Genomic DNA, 21,535 nt, shown 5'->3' with positions numbered 1-21,535 from the left:
AGATTCAAACTCAGATATGTGGCCTCCAACATAACCTTTGCCAGGACATGGCTTTTTCTACCATGTCCTGGCATCTCTTTACAAAGAAAAAAAATCTCCATTTCTAACTTGGGGAGGTCCACCAGGATTTGTCTGACTGGCTTTGGTTGATTATTAAACAGTGCTTCCCTGTCGAGCCCAACTGGGGTGGAACCAGCTCAATGAAGTATGTGGGCCGGACACCTGAAGTTTAAGGCTTCTCTTTCAGAATAAGAGGGTAATCATGCTGAGCAAAGGGACAAGGGAATTGCCCTCTTGGATACCACATGGTGACAATGCCCTCATATCTGAATGGCATTTCAAACATTCAGAATGCTATAGATAAAAGCATGGGCTTTAGAATCGGGGATGATATAGATTTAAATCCTGGTACTTTTCATAAGATAGTAGGAAAATTATTAAACTCCTTTGAACCTGTCTCTTCATCTATAAAATGTGGATTATAATATCTACCTCTTATAAGAAATAAGTGAAGGGATGAATGAATGGAAGGATTGTGCATGGTGCCTGGCACAGGAGAAGGGCTCTGTGAATGGTAACTGGAAGGAGCTGCTCCAGGAGTTGCAGCTTACTCGAGTTAGCTCCTAAGCACATAGGCAAAACGCAATTTCAGAGTTCTTTAAAATACAACAGTGTAGGTTAAATATATTTATGTTTATTTCTCTAGGTTACAGCAATTGCACACATGCCCCTTTGAAAGATAAGACTGAGACACCAACAGTCACCCAGGGGATTCACAAAAAAGCTGGGACCAGAATCAGGGAGACAGAATTGAGTCACTGACTATAGTGCGCTGCTGAGTGATCTGGGACAACTCCTCTGACCTTTTGGAGGAGATTTTGCTGAACTTTCACTCATGTTCCACTTTATCTCATATCCCTCATCGTCTCCTGACTTCCTGTGGTCTGCAAACCTGAGGTCTGATTCTGCCACAAACCTCTGGTTTTGGCCCCCTCAACTAACTCAACAACTCTGCTTCTCTCCTTGTGACATAAGCCCTGGGAGCTGTCCCTACCAGTCATTGAAGGACTATGCAATCTATGGGAATATAGAGAAAGGCATGAGAATGTTTCAGCCCTAAATTTTAATTGACCAGTAGACATCGATGACTCTCAAATATGTTTCCATCTCAGACTTCTCCTTTGAGCTTTAGCTTTAAATATCCAACCACCCATTAGAGCTTTCACCCAGACTTCCACAGGCTCTGCAGTCTCACATGTCCCCAACTGGCCTCATCACTTTCCCTTCTACATTATTTTTTCTCTTGTATTCTCTCTCTCTTTTTTTATAGTCCTTACCCGAGAATATGTTCTTATTGATTTCAGAAAGAGAGGCGGGGGGGGGGGGGGGGAGAGAGAGAAACATCAATGTGAGAAACATTGACCAGTTGCTTTCCATACCCACCCGGACCAGGGAATGAACCCACAACCTGGGTATGTGTATTGATTGGGAACTGAACCCACAAACTTTCCATGTACAGGATGACACTCCAACAGAGCCACCCAGCCAGGGCTCTCCTGTATTCTCTTAACCAACGGCACCTCCATCTAATTCATCTAGCAGACTAGAAATCTGGATGTCATCCTTAAATTCACCCTTTCCCCTCATCTCTACCTTCTGAATGTCAAATGTAATCAGTCATCAAGTTCTCAAAATTTAACCTTTGAAAGTATTTATTGACTCTGTGCCATCATCTTCACCACGCAAACCAACCCTGGTTTAGGCTCCCATCATTGTCACCAAACTACCAGGCCTCCCGTTCGGCTGCCCATCTCCAATTCTGATTCGCTCCCACAGCTGCCACACCAATCTGCCCACAACTCAAAATCTGACCACACCTTTCTCCTACAGAAAACAAGAAGTACAGTCCCTTCCACATGGCATTCAAAGCCCTCCTTACACTTCAGCCTTCGCTCTCACCATTCTCTGCCTTACACCTCACACTCCAACAGCCCAAGCAGCTGCCTGACGATTCTCTGAATACACCATGCTGTTTCCCCTGCCCATGCCGGCCCCTCTACCTGCAATGCTTTCTCTCCCACACGTCTCCAACTCCTTATTATCCCTGTAGCCAAGAGAAATTTCCTCCTTACAGGCAGTATTCCCCTGGCTCCACCTCTCCCCTCTTCCCCTGATGCTCCCGCATATCTGTACCACTGCACTTCCCAAGCCATATATTGCAATTATATGTTTAATATGCTTGTCTCCCCCTCTAGACTGAACTCCTGGGGCAGACACTGTCTTAGTCATCTTTACTTCTCCGGCACTTAATTCTCTAAATGTTCAATAAATGCTTGTTGAGTGAACGAACACCAGACTCCACTCGGTGAGTCTCTGAGGGCTGTATCGTGTCCCTTTCTGTCTGCAGGCAGGAAGATGACACCTGAACCATTCTCAGTTCGCTGCCTCAGAGGCCCTCCACACTACCAGGGTACTGATGTGAATCTCCACCTGCTCTGCCATAGAATAAGCCGGGGTAAGCTCACTGTTTCTCGTCTAAGACAATCAGAGGCAGCTGGCACTGCTTTTATAATGTTATGATACCATCTTCACATTTTCTTGCGCATTTGCTGGCAACAAGTACTAAGTGGTTTCTTTAGTTTTCGGAGGGAATCAACTAAGAAGCCAGGTGCCCCCACTCTCTAGCTGGCTACCCCTCAACTCCTGAGTTTATGTGCATAACTTTTAACAAGGACATTCTGGGGAAATGACAGATAAATGCTTTGGGAGCTCACCAGGATCTGTTGCCCCATAAATGCACAAGATTTTCAACTCCTTAGTCACTCAGAATGCCAGCAGTAATTAGCCAGCACAGAGGGAGCAACTAATAGCTGCTTATTGGACCATCAATCTGGAACTCATGCCAGATGCATCAGAAAATAATGTGCAGACATGAGCACTTTACAAGGGATTCACCAAGGGCCCTGACTGCCAGGGCCCAGGGATAATGAGTGCTTATGTGATGCTGATTCTGCTGAGAGGCAAGTAAAAACAAAATACCACAACCACAAACAAGAAGTCTGTCCAAAGTAAGGGGCCCAAGCATACTCTGGACACAGAAGGTTCATACAAAGATGCTCTTTCCTGGTTAGCTATCTCTCATCCGTCCATTCGAGAACATTGTCTGGGCCTCACTCTAAAGTTGGCATTGAGGGGAGGGAAGTGTGTGGTCTTCAATCTGCAAATGAGCCCACATAACAGAGGCCCTACCACGAGTTCAGTACAATCCCAGGAATACAGCACTCAGCCTCGGCAGGCCTGTGCTGGCTGTGCTCGCCTTGGTAAATACCCGAGTGCAGAAGGCTCTTAAAGTCCGATCCTTCCATGGCTGTACTGGAGATGAAATGTGCTAAAGGCAGGTAAAGAGTTACGCTGGTTCCTGAAGGTCCTAAGGCCTGTGGAGAGGTCATGACAAAGCCAACATTATTGAGTAGGATGAAAAGGTGACTAATGTTGGTGTGCAATTTAGTGATTTCACAACTTTGAGGTACACAAAACCAGTCTCTATCCATCAACAATAACTCATATTTCTTAAATATTCTCATGGGACCCCTTAATACCAGATCCCTGACTTCAAGAAGTTAATGGTTTTAGAATATTTCTGCTAGGCATTGCCCTGGATCCTTTAATGTTATTTAATCCTCACAAAATCCCTAGAACCTAAGTAGTACTGTCCTGATTATACAGATAGAGAAACTGAGGCTCAAGGGTTAAGGAACTGGCTCAAGGTCACAGTGCTAATAAATGGCAGAGCCAGGATTCTAATCCAAATCCACTGAGCCCCAAAGCTCTTGCAAAAACCTTGCTGAGCACCTGGTGACAGGCAGAGGAATCCCTGAGCTCCTCGCAGTTTCCAAAGCCAGACTTCTTATCCCTCCTCTAGCCAAGAACACACAGAGTGACTTCAGGAAATCTTGAGAGAATCAGGCTTGAGGAGCCCTGTTAAGATAAGTATCTATTTACAGTTAATCAGCACCCTGCCCAGCCCTGCAGACAGTCTGACAAGTGGAGCAGGGAAGAGGCAACCACAGGCTTTGACTGGGGCCCACCTGGGGCTAGGACCCAGCTGGCCCCCACATGAGCAATGATCCAAGCCCTGCCCAGACTGGCTGTGCCACCATGGGGAACCTCTTCCTTGGAGAAGCACTCAGGAACTGGGATCCAGAGTCCACATATAGCCGCCCTTCACTATTTAGCTGCCCTTCACTATTTTGCTTTTCCCTTATACCCCAACCCCAGAATTTGCCTTGTCACTTTACCTAAAATATTGTCCCATTACTCTCTATCCCCTTACCTTCTTTCTCTTCATGGCACTTACTACTACTTAACATTATATATCTGTATATTTGTTTATTCTTTCCAACAACGTGCACTCTATGGGGCAGGTCTCTTTGTCTCTTTTGTTCACCATGGTACCCCTACTGTCTAAAATACAGAGCAAACACTCAATAAAATTTTGTTGAATGAATAAATAAGTGATCATACAAACATTTAAAAACTCTACTTTCATCCCAGTGGGCTACGTAAGAAACAAGATGAACAGTGCTGACTTCCCAGAAAGTCCCATCAAACCTGTCGTTGGACCCTAAGGTCCGTTCCAAATACCTTCCTAAAGCCCCCCACAGCTAACCCCCAGGCCCACAAACCTGACCCCACCCCAGAGCAGGCACTAAAGGGAGAAAATGGAGCAGAGCCTAGGGAGGAGACACGTTTCTCCTCCGGTTAAATACAGCCCAGAACCTCGGCAAATTAAAAGCTCCCTCTTTACTGAATCCACTCAGCTTTAGTTATAGGTCGCACTTTTTATTTTTGTAACCAGCCAATCCACCAAATTATAGGCTCAGGCCACGGGGAGGCACGCCAAACACTGGGGCCAGCCTAGCAGAGGCACTGCCCTTTCTGGCCTGAGTGGGGGTATGGGGCTGAGGGCTGAGCACCAGTCAAACCTGAAAGGGCAGAGGGCGTGACAGCTCTGCTGGGCAGAGTTGAGTGAGAAGAGCAGTCTCACTCAGGCCAACATGCTGCCCAGAGGGGAGCCAGATTCCAGGGCTTTCCACACAGCAGCCACAGTGAACTCTTAAAACTATAAAGCAGATCAGGTCACTCCCCCTACAATTAATATCCAAACTCCAAGGCCATGAAGGTCCCTATGACCTGGCCCTGCTCATCTCTTTTTTGCCTTCTCGAACATCTCTCCAGCATCCTTGTCAACCAATCGGGCATGCCTGCAGTTCCTCAAAAGTGCAAAGTTCTTTTCCACCCCAAGGCTTGCAAAGGTCGTTCTCTCTTCCTAGAAAACCCTTCCCCCAGATCTTCACATACACCTATGACCATGGGTTAGGTGGGTGGGTCTGCAAGACTGGAGGAGAAAGACCACTAAAGTGTCTATTGCAGCAGACTAGGCAAGTGATGAGGGCCAACTAAAGCCGTGGCAGTACATATGGAGAAGGGAGAGAAGTAGCCCAGAGTGACTCCCAGGTGTCTGGCTGCATTACTAGCTGGGAGAGGGTGCCATTCCCCCACACCCTGCCTTAATACAGTGTACATAAAAACACTAGCAGGTAGAAAGTAGCTCACAAACACTGGGCATTATGACTATGCAATAAGATGTACTGAGCAGCTACCATGACCAAAGCGTTGTTAATCATACAAATGATTTAGTACAAGACAACATTTCACTCTAAAGGAAGGCAAGATAGATTTGACAAAGGAAAGAATTAGCCAAAAACTTGGTAACTAGAAATGGAAGCTTCTACATTTTTGGACTTCTGCGGTTCAGAGGTAACCTGTGGGATTATCTTGTATCCAGCTTTACTTAAAGCAAATTATTCTGATTTTCTAATCTGTAAGGATTAAGCAATGATTCAACATAACAAACCAACACATGAACAGCCAGGAACCACTTACCATCTAATCTCTACTCCTCACTGAAAGGTGGGCAGGAAGGCCTCCATGGCCTTTTCTAACTATCAGAGACTCTTCAGACAAAACTCTGTGAACTGGCCATCCAAGCTCACCTCTCTGTCTCTAATGGGACTCCTCTATCCCAGCAGGCTGGGCTCTGGGCTGCCCCTCATACAGCTGGCTCATTATTTCTCTTTAATCCCCTCTCATATGCTCTGGCCTACAACAGCCTCCTCTCTCCTGATCCACAACTGTCACCTTTAAGACCTGACTTAAAGTCCATGCCCTCCTTAGAGCACCGCCTGACTAGGGATTCTATGCCATACTGACCCTTCCCTGACTCTCCAATTCTTCTGTGCCGGTAGCGGTGTGACACCCATCACCTTATGATCGCATTTAGTCTTTAAAATACACGTGATTGGGTAAAATAAATAGTATCCCCATATTATGGATAAAATAACTGAGGAACACAGAGAGCCTCATAGACACCTTAAGGACACACACTTATTTTAATTCTCTAGTTGTTCAAAGTACAGTTCAAAATAAATATTCTGTCTCCAACTTAGTGAGCATTGTCTTCTATTTCTTTGGTGTTCTCCAAAGCACTCAGGAAAGTGCTGTGTATCCAGCAGGCACCAAGATCTATTTCCTTAATAAATCAAGAAAGGAAGGAAAATGAAATGAAAGTAGAAAGTTTTTCATAGGCTACCAAGGCTCTCTGTCTCTGGCCTTCAATTAGAGGGGAGCCTTGGTTATGCTCTCTCCTAATAATCTATTCTTTGCCTCCCAAGGAACTATCAAAATTTTCATATCATTAAATATTTATTTGTTTAATGTCTTTCCCCAGGAAGGCAGAGGTGATATTTGTTTTTTTCACCACTGTATACCCAGTGGCATCACTGGCACAAAGTAAGTAAAAAAAATAACAAACAACAACAAAAACTTGTCAAATAATGAATTCCTAGTGGGACAGCTGGGATTCAAATCCAAGTATGGCTGACTCCAAAGCCCAAATCTTTCTACCACACCTCTTAGCAAGGGAAGAGTTGTTCTGGAACTTCCCCGATAGGCCGCCATAATCTACACAATCCCATCCAAAGCAGCACCGAGGGCAAAGAGAGCTGACCCTGGAAAGAGAAGGAGACTGTAGTTAAGGATACGGGCCTTAGAGTCAGACTGCTTGGATTCAAATCCAGACTTCAACACCTACCTGTGTGATCCTAAATGAGCTATTTAACCTCCCGGGACCTCAGTGTCCTTACCTATAAAATGGAGATAATAATAACTACTTCATAGAGTTGTGATGATTAAATGAGATAATGCATGTAAAGAGCTTTGCATGGTGCCTGGCATGAGATTAGCACTCAATAAATGTTAGCTATTAAAATGATTAGCTATCTGTATTCCTGGGAGACAAGAAATTAGAGAATGTGGCTTCCATGGGGGTCAGGGCTGCTGAGCCGACCTGACTCTGAGAAGCTCAGGTGCAGTGAAGCCCAGAGCTCATATAATTCTCTTTGCCGACTTCACCTGCTACAGCTCTGCTAAGGCTGGAGGGGCAGCTTTCACTGGCCTGGAAATGAAAGAAGACAAAAATATACAGACTGGCTGTGTCTGGGGAACCAGGATCACGCCTACATTTAAGAACTTAAAATACAGCCTCAGGACAGAAGAGTATCTCTTAGGATTCTTTTTACTCTGAGAACTAGTACCGAGCTCAGCACAGGGCAGGGAAAGGGCTGTGGCCATTTGCTGACCACAGTGGTGGCCTGTCTCCCTTTTCTTCTCTTCTTTTGGCTCAGTGCAGAGAATGAGAGAGAGGAGCTTTCGTTTTTGCAATAAAAGTTGAGTCCTGCTCCTCTATTTTTATTCCTCCTTCTCCCTTAAAGGAGAAATAAATACATGAGTACATTTAAAAAAAAAATCAATCAACTCAAAAGCTTATAGAATAAAAAATGAGTCACTGTTCAGTCCCCAACTCTGTCCATCCCTCTCCTTAGGTCAACACGGTTAACAGCTTGGTAGTGATTCCTCTGGGCCTTTTTTCTATACATTAACATACATACACATGTGGCTTTGTAAGGCAATATATACAGTCTTCTTTGAATTGTCTTTTTAGATTATTATACTTATACACACACACATACACATCTTGGAGATTCCCATCAGCCACAACCACTTATTGGGTGCCTACCCGGTGCCAGGTATTTGGCTGTATGGTGATAAGCATACATAAAGTCTCCATCCTCATGGAGTCAACAGTCCGGAGAGACAGATAACAGACAAGTAATCACACAAATAATTTCTAAATGGGAAGTAATACAAAAGAAATGAATAGGGCACTAAGACAGAGAATAATAGAGGAGGAAGGCCTCTATGAGAGATGGCATTTTAAAAACTGAGACCTGATGTATAAACTGGATCAAGCCATTTGAAGATCCAGGCAAAGGGCATTCCAGGAGAGGAAACAGCTTGTGCAAAGGCCCTGAGAGAGAAAGGAGTTTGTCTTGAACTGAAAGAAGGCTAATGTGGAGCTTGGTAAACAGGAAGGCAAGTAAGGTTAAAAAGGTCAGCAGGAGCCAAATAATGCAGTCCCTAAGGGCCAAGGCCAGGACTTTGCTCTTTTCTTTTCTTTTTTTTTTTTTTATTACAAAGCAGGGGAATAATGCTAGTTGATTTACAGTTTAAACTTGGCTGTTGCCCTGGCCGGGCAGCTCAGTTGGTTGGGGCATCATCCCAATATGCCAAGGTTGCAGGTTTGATCTCCAGTCAGGGCACATACCAGAAGCAACCAATGAATGCATAAATAAGTGGAACAACAAATTGATGTTTCTCTCTCTCTCTCTCCCTTCCTCTCTCTCTCTAAATCAATAAATTTGAAAATTTGGCTGTTTTGTGGAGAATGGGTGGGAGGATGGAGAAAGGGGCAGTAGAAGAAACTGGAGGCCTGCTGGTTAGAGGTAATACAAGCAAGAGCTGATATTGCCTTTGACTGAGGCAGTAGAGATAGAGAGAATAGGTAAATCTGAGATATATTTTTAGAGATAGAATTGGAAGGCCTTGCTGATAGACTGGATAGGGGGAAGGGAGAAGGAAATATTAAGGATAAGCCCCAGTATTTGCCTTGTAACTAGATGAATGGAAGAGAAATAAATTTGGGCAGGAAATGTACAATCAAGTTGTTTCCAGTTTTTTACTGTTAAACAATGCGGCTCCGAGGATCCTTTCCATGTACCTTCACGCACATGTGTAAACAGTTCTATATGGCAGTTTCCTGGAAGTGAGATGGCTGAGTTAAAGGGTATGCAAATTTGAAATTGATAGGCCCTATAAAATGCTTTCTAAAATGTCTGTACCAAATTACCCTACCATTGATAGTGTATAAATGTACCAAAATGACAACCATGGACATTGTCAATCTTTAAAATTTCACCGAGATAATTAATATAAAAAGTGTATCATTTATAAACTTTAAAAAAAATATATATCTTTATTGATTTCAGAGAGAGGAAAGGAGAGGGAGAGACAGATAGAAACATCAATGATGAGAGTCACTGATCAGCTGCCTCCTGCACACCCCTGACTGGGGATTGAGCCCGCAACCCGAGCATGTGCCCTGACCGGGAATCGAACCCTGATCACCTGGATCCTAGGTCGACGCTCAACCACTGAGCCACGCGTGGCCAGGCAAAAGTGTATCACTTAAATATTCACTTCCTTGATTTCTAGTGAGGTAAGGAATTTTTTCTTTAACTTTTAACAATATAACTAAACACATAAGTACATTCTCCTTGTAAAAAGAGAATGTAAACCGTATAAAGCTAAATTCCCTTTGACTCTCTTGTTCCTCCCATTATGGTTCCCTCCCTGTATCCTAGAAGTAACTACTGTTATCAGTTTTATTATATCCTTCCAGAAATTTTTCTATGCATGTTTTTTATTTAATTATTTTTTAAAAATCCTTAGCCAAGGATATTTTTTCCATTGCTTTTCAGAGAGAGTAGAAGGGGGGGAAGAGAGAGAGAGAGGGAAGAACATTGGTATGAGAGAGACACATTGATTGGTTGCTTCCCGACCAAGGCCAGGGATGGAGCCTGCAACCAAGGTACATGCCCTTGGATGGAATCGAACCCAGGACCCTTCAGTCCGCAGACCAATGCTCTAACCACTGAGCAAAACCGGCTAGGGCTGCATGTTTAAATCTATATATATAAAATCAAGGATTAAGCATCTTTTAGAAGTTGTATTTCTAGCAGTCCTTTTAGCATGAACAAAATATCTAATCAAAAACTTTTGCTTAAAGACTAAGAGACATTTAGCTGAGACCTTCTCCAAATTATTTAACCCTTCTGAGCCCTGGTTTCATCGCCTATAAAACAGAAATAACTGCCTCACAGAGTTGTCAAGTTAAATGTAAAAGCATGAAGCACATACCCAACAAATGTTAATTCTCTTTCCTTAATGTATACAAGTTAAATCCAGGCATTGGGTGGAGACAAGAAACTAAGCCATTCCTAAAAGAATGAGATGGGAGGCTCCACCCAGAAAAAAAAACGCTCATAACAATGTCCTGAAAAAAATTTTATTCATAATAAATAAAGACTCGCAAAACATCTTAATTTTTCTTCAGAAATTTTAGTATGAAATATTCTGAGCAGTCAAAAAAGTGTAGGGTTTTTTGTTGTTTTTTGTTTTGCTTTTGTAAGGCAGAAAGCAAGAGGATTTAAGCATAGAAGTAACATCCAGAGACTGGATGTTTGCAGTCCTCTCTCAGGCACACCATGCATGGGAAGCCAAGTGTCTGGATAGTCCTGGAGACCTTAGGCCTGCGGGAGGAAATTGCAGCCTTAGGCAAGCAGTACCTCCAAACACAGGATATAAGCTAACCTTTGGGCCACACTGCAAGAATGCCACTGGTTTTCCTGGCTTGTCAAAGTACATCCTGTCATCCCTACCTGGATGTTCCTGGAGGTTGAGGGTGTAGCTTAAAGGGACAGAGGCCACCACAAAGTGTCCTTAATCAAAGTTTAAATCAAAATGTCCAAGGGCCAGACTCTCACCCTGAATGGGAGTCAGATGCATCATTTTATCTGAACTGATAACCAGGGCTCCTTTTCCTTACAAAATATCAAGAGTATGGTTTGTATCAAGGAGCTCCTGCAGTGGCTTCTCCTCATCCAGCACCACCTTCCCATTCTGCTAGGCTCAAGGCCAAGGATTCCCTAGCAGATCCACAAATGGGCTTTAAACCCTCCCCCACCAAATACTGTGTGTGTGTGAGCACATATGTATTACGAGGAGAGAGAATTAGGGGCCACAGGTTTAATCAGATTTTAAAAGGGTCTGTTACCCAAAAGGTTCAGAAGAATTTTTGAAAGATCTCTCAAATATATTCCAAAACTACGAGAACTTTTAACCTGGTGTGACAATGAACTAGCCAGGGGGTAGGCAAATGTCAGCAGTGAAGTACTATACTCCGAGCTGCTTCTCCATTATTTATTTATTTATTTATTTATTTATTTATTTATTTATTTATTTATTTTTTAGAGAGAGAGAGAAATATTGATCAGTTGCCTCCCACACATGCCTCAACGAGGGGTCAAACACGCGACCTGGGTATGTGCCCTGACCTGGAATCAAACCTGTAATCCTTTAGTGCACAGGAAGACGCTCCAACCAAGTGAGCCACACTGCCAGGGCCCAAGCTGCTTCTTGATAAGTTTTAGGGTAAAGCCCACAGAACAGAGGGAATCAGGGAATCAGGCACTAAACCTACAGGTAGAGGTAATAAAAAGAGGTCTGCCTCTAGTAATAGGAAATGGGAAAACCAAGAAAGCACCAAAAACTATGGCTCTGCCTTCACTTTTACTGCTCTTGAAGTTTCATCTCCAACCGAAACACTGGACAATGGAGGTACAGATTAGAAGGGGATTCTCAGCAGGGGAGCTATCAGGGCTGTGGACAGGATATTCTTCATTGTGTGAGGATGACCCAAACACCTTAGGGTGGTTAATATCCTGGTGTTCAGACACTAAGTACCAGCAGCACCCCCCCAGTCAGTGTCATAAACAAAACATCCTCACTCGTTTCCCAAACTCCCTGCTGGGACACTGCCTCCCCCAGTTGAAAACCACCTTAACTTAAAGGCACAAAGGTGGTATAGTGGGCACTATATGTGCCACAAACATTTATTTGTAGAGCCTTTATAGATTACAAAGTATTTTCACTACGTTTTCTACTTTAAGCATAGTCCAAACACTGTAAGGTAGATATTATCATTACCCATTTCATAAAGGATGAAATTGGCTCAGAAAAGTTCTAGGTTTTGCCCAAGGTCATTCAGCTGGGGTGGGAGGGCTATAAAGCTGGATCACAACCCAAGTCTTCTGACTCCAAACTGACAGTCTTTCAAACCATACTGAGCCAGCAAGAGTCTCAAACCAACTACGTCCACCCAGAAAGGATTTTTTTTTTAAGGTTTCATGGGAAACACTGGGAAGATCTAGGGATTGGCTCCCCAGCTCCCTGCATGGAAACTGGTAAAAACTGAGCAGAAACTAACTCTGCTCTAAGCTGTAGGTAGTTCTTAAAACAGGATAACCATCCCCTAAAGTACCCAAACACCAGGCTCATCCCCAGCTTACTTAGAGAGGGTCTGAGCAATTGGAAGAGGGCTATGACATTCTCTGGTCTAGATGTGAGTAGAAATGAGCAAGTAGGGGAAGAGAATACATACCTTCCCTGTTAATACTTTTAGGAACCCACAGGCAAGACCACCAACCAGCCCAACTCCAGCCCTGGTGATAATGCTGAGTGAAGGTGGGAAGGTGGTAAAGGAGATGGGGAAGGGACAAGGGAAAGAGATGAGGACAAGAATTGAACAATTATGGGTATACAATAGCCTAAACCGTTCCTCTACTGGCAAAATTTGTCACGAAAAAATTCTGTTAGCCCCTTATGGTTCTGAACATTTAGAACACCTTTCAAGGAATTCAAAGTACTTTATAAACTGAAAAGAGAATGCATATTAGTAAAGTTGTGAGGTGATAGAAGACAGAAAGGGTAAGAAAATCTGGAAAGAGGATTCTGAAAGATTAAGAAAGAAGCAGAAAGGGGAGTGGGTGGCAAAGACCAGAGTATCTCAAGGACAGAGAGGCGGCCTGATAGCTCCACATCTTTCTTGGGGGACTCATTCTCCCAAGTGTAAGGAAAACAAGATACAAAGATGTGGCTCTGCTGAGGGAGGTGAGAGAGAGACTGGAAATGAGAACTCAGAATTCTAGCCGCCCAGTCCACCTTTTCTGGAATCCACTTTTCTTCGTCATGGATCTTAAAATCCTTAAGGTCCCATCTGGTGCTTTTCCAACAGGGGCTCCTAAAGTACCCAGAAAGAAGTGGTGGGGGGGAGCTGTGTAGAGACAGCACCCTCTCTTATCTTCAAAGAAAAAGGTCCTTCCTCTTTTCTAAAGTGCACTTCCGAACTGGAATGAACCCCCGGCCTTTCCCTGGCACTGCTTCAGTTCAGCTCAGACTTAGGAGAAATATTTCCCTACAATGGAGGTGACCAGCCTGGCCAACCAGATAACAAACAAACTTCAGGCAGCAGCATTGCTGTCCCCTGGGCCACTACAGTCAGTTTTGGGGTGGATACTTAGGTTTGGACCACAGAATAGGACCTTGGTTCCAGCTAGCCTTCCCAGGCAACCTCAGGGGCCGGGGAGGATCTGTGGTCTCATTTCCTCTCCACCTTGGCTTCTTTTTTCACTTCAATAAAGATTAGTTCTATTTCCACCACGACCAGTTCCTGTTCTCACCAGCTGCAGCAGTTGTTTCCCCACAGACAGAGCTATGAAGCACTGGTGTGGCTGCCACCTGGACTGTCCGAGCTACAGAAACAGACCCAGCAAGTCCTGAGTTAAAAGGGCTTTTCTATCCCAGATAAGACAGCAGGGAAACAAAATTTTAAGGGACAGGAAGCAACTGCAAGAACACACAGTGGATATACTGGTGGCCATTTTATTATTATTTTAATCTTACATAATAGTTGTATGTGAGAAATATTTTATAATATTAATATGTGAGAAATATTTTATAATTAAAAAGTGTAAAAAATGTATACATTTATTACATAGAAATACATATATATAATAAATTCCCAAAAGACAGCAAAAGACACAAACAAAAGATAGCCAAATACCTATGAGGAAATTTGATAGAAATGCAAAGTAAAACAAGATATCATTTCTCATTAATGAAATTGGCAAAAGTTTTTAAAAAGTTAAATCATCCAGTAATTGTTAGCTTATAGAGAAAGGAAGATACTGACACTATGAGTGGAAAAGTCAACTGGTACAACTTTTTTAGAAGGCATATTTCTCAAAGGCCTTGAAAAAGCATATGCCCTTTGACCCAATAACTTGACTTCTAGTAATTTATCCTAATGAAATAATCAGAGATGCACACAGGATATTCATCACAGTGTTATCAATAGTAGCAAAAAGAAAGAAAGAAATATAAGGCAGTGATAAAATACGATATTACAGAGTACTATGCAGCCATGAAATTATGATATTGAAGAATAAACAAATGAGAAAATGCTTACAATAGCAAAATAAATCAGTTTATAAAACAATATGCACAGTATGATCATAATTGTTAGAATATATATAAGTACATCAAAATGTTAATCGATAGTAAGATTACAGGTGATTTTAATTCTCTTCTTTATACTCTTCTATATACTTTGTACTTTTTTATATTTTTAACTTCCAAATTTGCTTAAACATGTATTAGTTTCATAATCAGGGGAAAAAAAGTTATTCTCAATCCTCCTCCCTCTCTTTGAGGACACTGACATGCATTACTGCCTTTTTAGAAAACCACTTGGAAATGTATATTTAGGAACTTAAAAACATATCCTACAACTTGGCATGTTCAGTTTTGGGTTTCCATCCTAAGGAAAACTCTAAATACTGAAAAGGCTTTATACACCAAAAGATTCATCACAGCATTGTTTATGATAGCAAAGAGAAGCAAATAACCTAAATGTCCAACAATAGGGGGATAGTTAAGTAAACTATGGTCCATTCATTTGATGGACCACTGTACAAGCATTTTTAAATGTCTACAATGATTAGCCTACAAACACTAATAAAATAACAATAAAAACACCCCAAACTGGATACACACACACACACACACACCTCACAACATTGTATACAACCCTATGTAGAGAAAAAATATTAAAGGTTTTAAAGGATAATGGCTCCATTTGGTAAAGGAACTAAAGAAAATATGGATGCTTTTCTTCAATCTAAATCTTCAATCTTGCTCAGCTGGGCGTGGCTCAGCTACTGTGCATCGACCTAGAATCCAGGGGATCACGGTTCGATCCCCGGTCGGGGATGTGCAGGAGGCAGCCGATCAGTGACGACTCTCTCATCATTCATGTTTCTATCTCTCTCTCCCTCTCCCTTCTCTGAAATAGATATATTTTAAAAAATTAAAAAATAAATAAATAAATCTTAATATTTTCTTCTTTCTAACTGCCCATACATTTTTTAGAGAATGAGTATTACTTTAAGAGAAAAAGGGGAAAAAACAAAACCTGAATCTCCTTCTGAGCAATGGAAACATTCCCAAATGACAAGGAGTCCATTCCACCAGACCGTCCCCACACATACATACACACAATTCCCCCAGTCTAAGGCAGGGTCATATGGAAAGATCAAGGGAATGAAGCTCCTCTTGTGGCCTAGGGTCCTCTCACTGGGGTCTCTGTACAAGAGGAGTTCCTCTGACCAGCTGCTGTCAAGGGCCCTTTCCCTCCCCCAAGTCCTATTCCAGCCTGAACTAATTCACCAAAATCTCCAGGGCTGGGGAAAAAAATTTCCACCATGGTGATTTGGAACTTGATATTTAACCCAACTTTTTCCCAGCCCCTTTCTGTATCAAAGAAGGCCTGTCAAAGCCTCTTAGACAACTAGCACCCAGACCGGCTTAGCTCCAACATCAATGCTACACTTACAGCAAAACCCCAAGTCATCAGTCATCACCAGGAAAATGTGAGAGGAGGAACCACAGCAGGGACACCCTGTCACACAACCCCATCCTCATGTCCTGAGAGCCTCCTCCTGAGGGATATCCAGGGGTTTTTCTGGTGTCAGAATCTTTAGACTGTTTCAAGTCTATAGTAAGTCAGCAAAGAGAAAAATCAGGGTGCAAACACAGCAAAGGTAGACTCTTATCCTTTCAATGCCCTTACAGCCTTCTGCCTCCCTCGCTATCTAAGGAAAGGTCTGTACTAGCCAGAATGCTAGCTTCTGAGTAACCAAGGGTGGATTATAATCTAGTTGGTACCAAAACACACAGAGTAGGGCTTTATCAGAACAGAGATCAGCTCTCATCCTGGTATTAATAAAGAGGAGCCCCAATAACTGCCCATCCCTAAACTTCTCAATATTCAACAGAATGGGAACTGCTGCTCAGACAGGGGGGTAAGGAAGAATCCCAAGGAAACAGCATAACAGCAGCCTTGCAACCTTTTTCATATCGTGGCACACCTAGAAAATAATATTTGTATACTACATGGGGTATGGTGGAAGCCAGATGGGACCAATCTGGAACCTCAGCTACACCCAGGGATGAGGGGATCAGTATTACAGCACATCAGTAGAAAACCCTGGACTGGGTTAGGACTCTTGGGATCAATGTCCTGAACAAATCACCTCATGGCCTCAGGCCTCGAGCTCTCCAACCTGAGTTGACAGGCTGTGGGTCAGATTATGAGTCTACATCAGAAAGCTGAGAGCCTGTGGTCTTGACTCAGCAATGATACAACTTCCCCAACCAGGGTGCTTTTCAGGGGGGTTTCCATAGATACACTAGGACTGGGGAGGCCCTCCATCTGACAGCAGCAGACATATCCTGAGACTGGCTTCATCAGATTTCTAAACTAAAATCCCATTTTGGGAATACAAGTCGTCTCAGATCTGAGTCACTGCTAAGAACTACATATTTAAAACTACTATTTACTGAGCACATAGTAGATGCAGGCTCTGCTAAGTACTTGACTTCCAGTTTCATTAAATCCACATAACAATCTCATGTGGCAAATACAATTATTATCCCTATTTATAAGAGGAAACTGGGATGAAAAGAGAAGAAGTAACTTGCTTGAGGTCAAACACTTTTCTAACTAGAGACTGGAGAGCCAGTATTTGAGCCCCCTTTGACTTGAAAGTCCAGATGCTTAACCAGGACACCAGTATGTCACTTTAACAAACCCCCAAATACTATTTGGCTTTTTCTGAAAGCAAATGAATCATAGTGAAACTGACAATCTGGGAAAGAAAAGCAGCAGCCCTGGCCAGTGTGGCTCAGTTGGCTGAGCGTTGTCCATGCACCAAGAGGTGGCCAATTGGATTCCAGGTCAGGGCACATGCTCCGGATGCAGGTTTGATCCCTAGTAGGGGGAGTGCAGGAGGCAGCGAACCGATGTTTCTATCTCTCTATTCCTCTCCCTTCTTCTCCAAAATCAATTAAAAAAATATTTTAAAAAAATGTTTAAAAAACAAAAAAGCAGCTAATCTATATTAAGTACCCACTGGGTGCCAAGCACCTTACACACAGCCCACCTATTTCTCACAATACCATCATCAGTATGGCTATTATTAGCTCCAATTTACAGATAAGTAAATCTATAAAATTTATAGATGAGGCTCAGAATGGTTAAGACAATTGCTAAGATAGTGTCCTGGCTTTTTCTATTATGCTCTGTTCCTCCTGACTGTTCAAGAAATACACCTGAGACTATTCCAGGGTCAAACATCCAACAGCCAGTATTGCTCCTGAAGGATAGCATATAGGGCATGTTTCAGTAACAAAGAAAAAGAGATCTTTAAGAGCCCCCAGAGAACTCAAGTCCCAAGAAAGCACAATTTCCCTGTGCTGGAAAAGTGAGGTAAAATCCCCTTCTCTCTTAAGACAGCTAACTAGCCCCGGCCTGCCCTGTTCCAACCCCCTATCAGCAGCAGCTCAAGCACACAGAAACAAGACCAAAACAAAAGCCACAAGAAAACAAATCAAAACTTTATACAGAAAGGAAGGCTTGCAAGTGGGTGGTCCAGTCCCCTGCTTAACCTGGGCTCTCCGGGTACTCTGGCTAGTAATCACGTGCATTTCATGGATACTAAGCCATCAACTTGCCAACTAAACAAATTTATCAACCAAGCTCCCATGAGGGCATGACTGACTTTGGTTCTGAGCTCTCACAACAAATGGCCTGGCAGCCCCTACCTAAGGCAGCCCCCGCACCCAGTCCACCTCTTTCTCTCTCTTCTATTTCTGAGGCTACCTCATGCCAGCTCACTGGGGGTTTTCACACCCCCACTGGAGTGCAGATTCCCTCCCACTGTTTTTCCCAACAGTTGAGCTCTTGTTCTCAAGGGCACCAAGTCCCAGGCTCTCCTCAAGCCTCTGAGATGGCCACAGCACATTAGTAATCACTGACTCACCCCATCCCCCTGAGGAGGTTAGGGGAAATGCAGAGGGCCACAGGATATATGGCCCAGATCTCTTTGGCCCTCTGCAAAGTTGGTGGGCAGAGAGGTGCAGAGAGGTGCCAGTAACACTGCTTCCCCCTGGAACCTCGTGGACGCTCTCTGATCTGGCTGTGGTGCCAGTGGGCCGATGTCAGGCTCTCCACATCAGAGAGACCAGGATCTCCAGACAGCTCCAACAGATGCCAACAGATCTAATCTCCCTATTCCAAGGCACATGAAATCCAATAAGGCTGCTAAGTCCACAACTTATCCCTCCTCATGGGCAAAGGCAAAGTCAGCCCTTCAGGCCATACCAACAATAACAGCAGCATTAACACTGCCTCTTAGAGAGTTATTTGAGGAACTGAGAACTATTTCCCCAAGTCTTTTATTTTACCTCTGTTAGCAAATATCCCATCACCTAGTTCACTTTCTCCAAAACTTCATTTCTCGCTCCGACATATTTCTTGCTCCATCCCAGTGATACCAGCTCAGATTCTCTCTATCCACTGAGCCACGAGCATCAACGTACAATTCCCATACCAAAAGAAAATCCCAAAGTGAGCTCTAAAAACTCATCTATGCAGATCATTTGGGAACCTACAGAAAGACTAAAAAGAAACACAGGCAAAGAATACAAAATCAGCCACTAGGGCTTAACATAAAAAGTGTGTGTGGGGGGGGTGTAGGCGGGACGGTTTGTGTATTGTTTCAATTGGAAAAATACACTAGTGAAATGGCTTATCCACATGTTCAGCCCTTTTAGGCAAATCCACAATAACTTTACAGGATGCCTGCAGGCCGTTCTCTAAATAAGTAGAATGGCATCACTCTTTATTCCACCTCCTTCAAGATCTGCCAGCCCCCTCCCCATTCCCTATAACCTCCCCCAAACATCTGGTCGGGGCTGGGAGTGGGACCCACTCCCTGGAAAGCCTCCATGTTAACGCGAGAGGCGGTCTCCCCAGTCAGAGCCCTGACTTAGGCTGAAGAGTGGGCCGGCCCCAAGCTTCTGAATTCCCCCTCACCAGCCCGAGGCTTAGGAATGAGAATCCTAGGGACCTGGGGAGACTGTCGGGGAAGGGGGGAGAAGTGAGAAGCGCAGCAGAAGGATGGGGGGAGGAAGAAGTTTGGATCTTGGGGCGGTCCCGGGCTGGGGACCCCTCCTCCTCAGTGTCCAGCGGTTGAGACTTCAGTCGGAGGTCCCCGACGGGCTGTCGGGGCCGGCCGGCGGCTGCTCAGAGGTTCCCAGAAAAGCACTGGAGGATGGGGTCTGTCGGAAGCCCTGACTGAAGGGGTGTGCCGAGGGGGAACCGCGGCCAAATCCCACCCCGGGCGCTGGAACCTGGGGGGCGGTAGGAGGGGGAAGGGACTGGGCTCCGCTCTCACCAGCACCAGGGCGAACCTCTCTTCCAGCTCACAGGGCTCAGGCATCGGCATCTTGCCGGGCGGCGGCAGAAGCGAGACAGAGGGCGGTTCGCCCGGACCCCCATCGGCGCTCTCCAGGTTGCCCATCGCGGCGGGGCCCCCTTGGGGGCCTCAGCCCCCCACCTCCACTCCCGGGAGCCTTGGGCTCGGCTGCTCGGTCCCGGCTCCTCTCTCAGCGCCGATTCCCAGTCCTGACTCCTGGGCCCGGTCGTGAGCGCCGGGGGCTTCTCGGGGTCCCGCAGGCGACGGCCCGCGGCGAGGGCGGAGGCCGCGCAGCGGACAGCGGCACTCAAGCTACCGGCGCGGCCGCCACGGCTCTAGCTCACACCCGCGCCTCGCCTCTCTCCGCGCACCAACCCGGCTCTGCCCCTCCCCGCCCCCCGCGCTCTTTCCCTTCCTCCCCCGCCCACCCCCCTCCGCTTCCTCCCACCCACTCCCTGTCCCGACTCTTCCCCCGCGAGCGCCGACTGGAGCCCTCTCGCCGCGCGCCCCATTCATGCAGGCCCCTCCTCCCGCCCCGCTCCCGCCTGCGCCCGATTGACGACCGCTCCTGCCAATCACAGCGCCTCCCGCCCCCGGCGGCCTCGCGCCTGGCGCCTAGCGCGCCCTGGCGGCCCTGGTGCCCATCTAATCACTGCAATTGCGGAGGGTGTGAGGTTTCAGTTTGGACAGTTGGGAAATGGACCCCGGCCCTTTTCCACAAGGAGCTTACAAGGTATACAAATAAGCAAAATATAGGGCAAAGTGTGAAAAGATAACTACAAGGGAAGTGGAATAACTAGGATGCTCAGAAGAGGGAGAGAGAATACATCTGTCAGAAGTCTTTATCAGGGAGATCATATTCGAACCTGGCACTGAGGGATGAGGAAGACGCTGACAGAAACAGGTGAAAGGCATTTAGGAAGAGAGAACCTGACCAAAGTTCAGAGGTACATCTGCTGGATGTGAAAATGGAGGGGCAAGAGGAGAGTGCTGTTCTAGACTAGGTCTGCTGGTGGGTCATCATTGCTGATGTATGTGCTGGACATCTGTTGTTTCTGCCAGCCTAGCCGCTATCCCTTTTCCTCAAGTAATAGCACCCCATTTGCTTTTAGGGAACCACCTCTCTCCTATTCTCAGTCCATGTAGACCTGAACTTTACCCCAATTCCAGGGGGCCCCATGACCCAGACCTGGCCAGTCACAGGATTTTCTTCCTCTATCTTCAGAGATTGTTTTAGAGATTGGCACTTGACCCAAACGCCGAACATGACTCATTTCTAAGGCTTTCACTGGAGCAATCAGGAAAGAGGCACTCTCTTTCCATTAAGGCTGCTGAATTGCTAGAATGTAAATCTGGAGCTGCTGGCCCTCATGCCATCATCCACCATACCTCGAGCCTGCTTGAGAATGAAGCCAATGCAGAGGAAAGCAAAACTAAGAGATAAAGACGGAGTTCTAGTAACATACTGAGAATCTAAATAGAACCATGCCTGAAGTCATCACCTGGACTTTTCATTTATTTATTCAACAAATATTTACTGAGCCCAGCTGGCATGGCTCAGCAGTTGAGCATCCACCTATGATCCAGGAGATTGAAGTTCTATTCCCAGTCAGGGCACATGCCCTGGTTTCAGGCTTGAT

At 44.9% G+C, this 21,535-nt stretch overlaps 1 protein-coding gene across 2 annotated transcripts in view; it reads right to left on the bottom strand.

The window, feature by feature from the left end:
• FMNL3 (formin like 3) overlaps window positions 1–20,278 on the bottom strand; it is a 51,363-nt gene extending 31,085 nt beyond the window's left edge. For both annotated transcript variants that reach the window (XM_081130169.1, XM_081130170.1), the window contains exon 1: window positions 19,875–20,278. In XM_081130169.1, the coding sequence (XP_080986295.1) occupies window positions 19,875–20,000 (126 nt within the window). In that variant the 5' untranslated portion in view covers window positions 20,001–20,278. The remainder of the gene's footprint in view (window positions 1–19,874) is intronic.
• Between the last annotated feature and the right edge of the window lie 1,257 nt (window positions 20,279–21,535).

The sequence above is a fragment of the Miniopterus schreibersii genome (genome assembly GCF_964146895.1).
Source record: "Miniopterus schreibersii genome assembly, chromosome: 2".
Lineage (NCBI taxonomy): Eukaryota > Metazoa > Chordata > Mammalia > Chiroptera > Miniopteridae > Miniopterus > Miniopterus schreibersii.
This window is presented reverse-complemented; position numbering and strand designations above follow the sequence as displayed.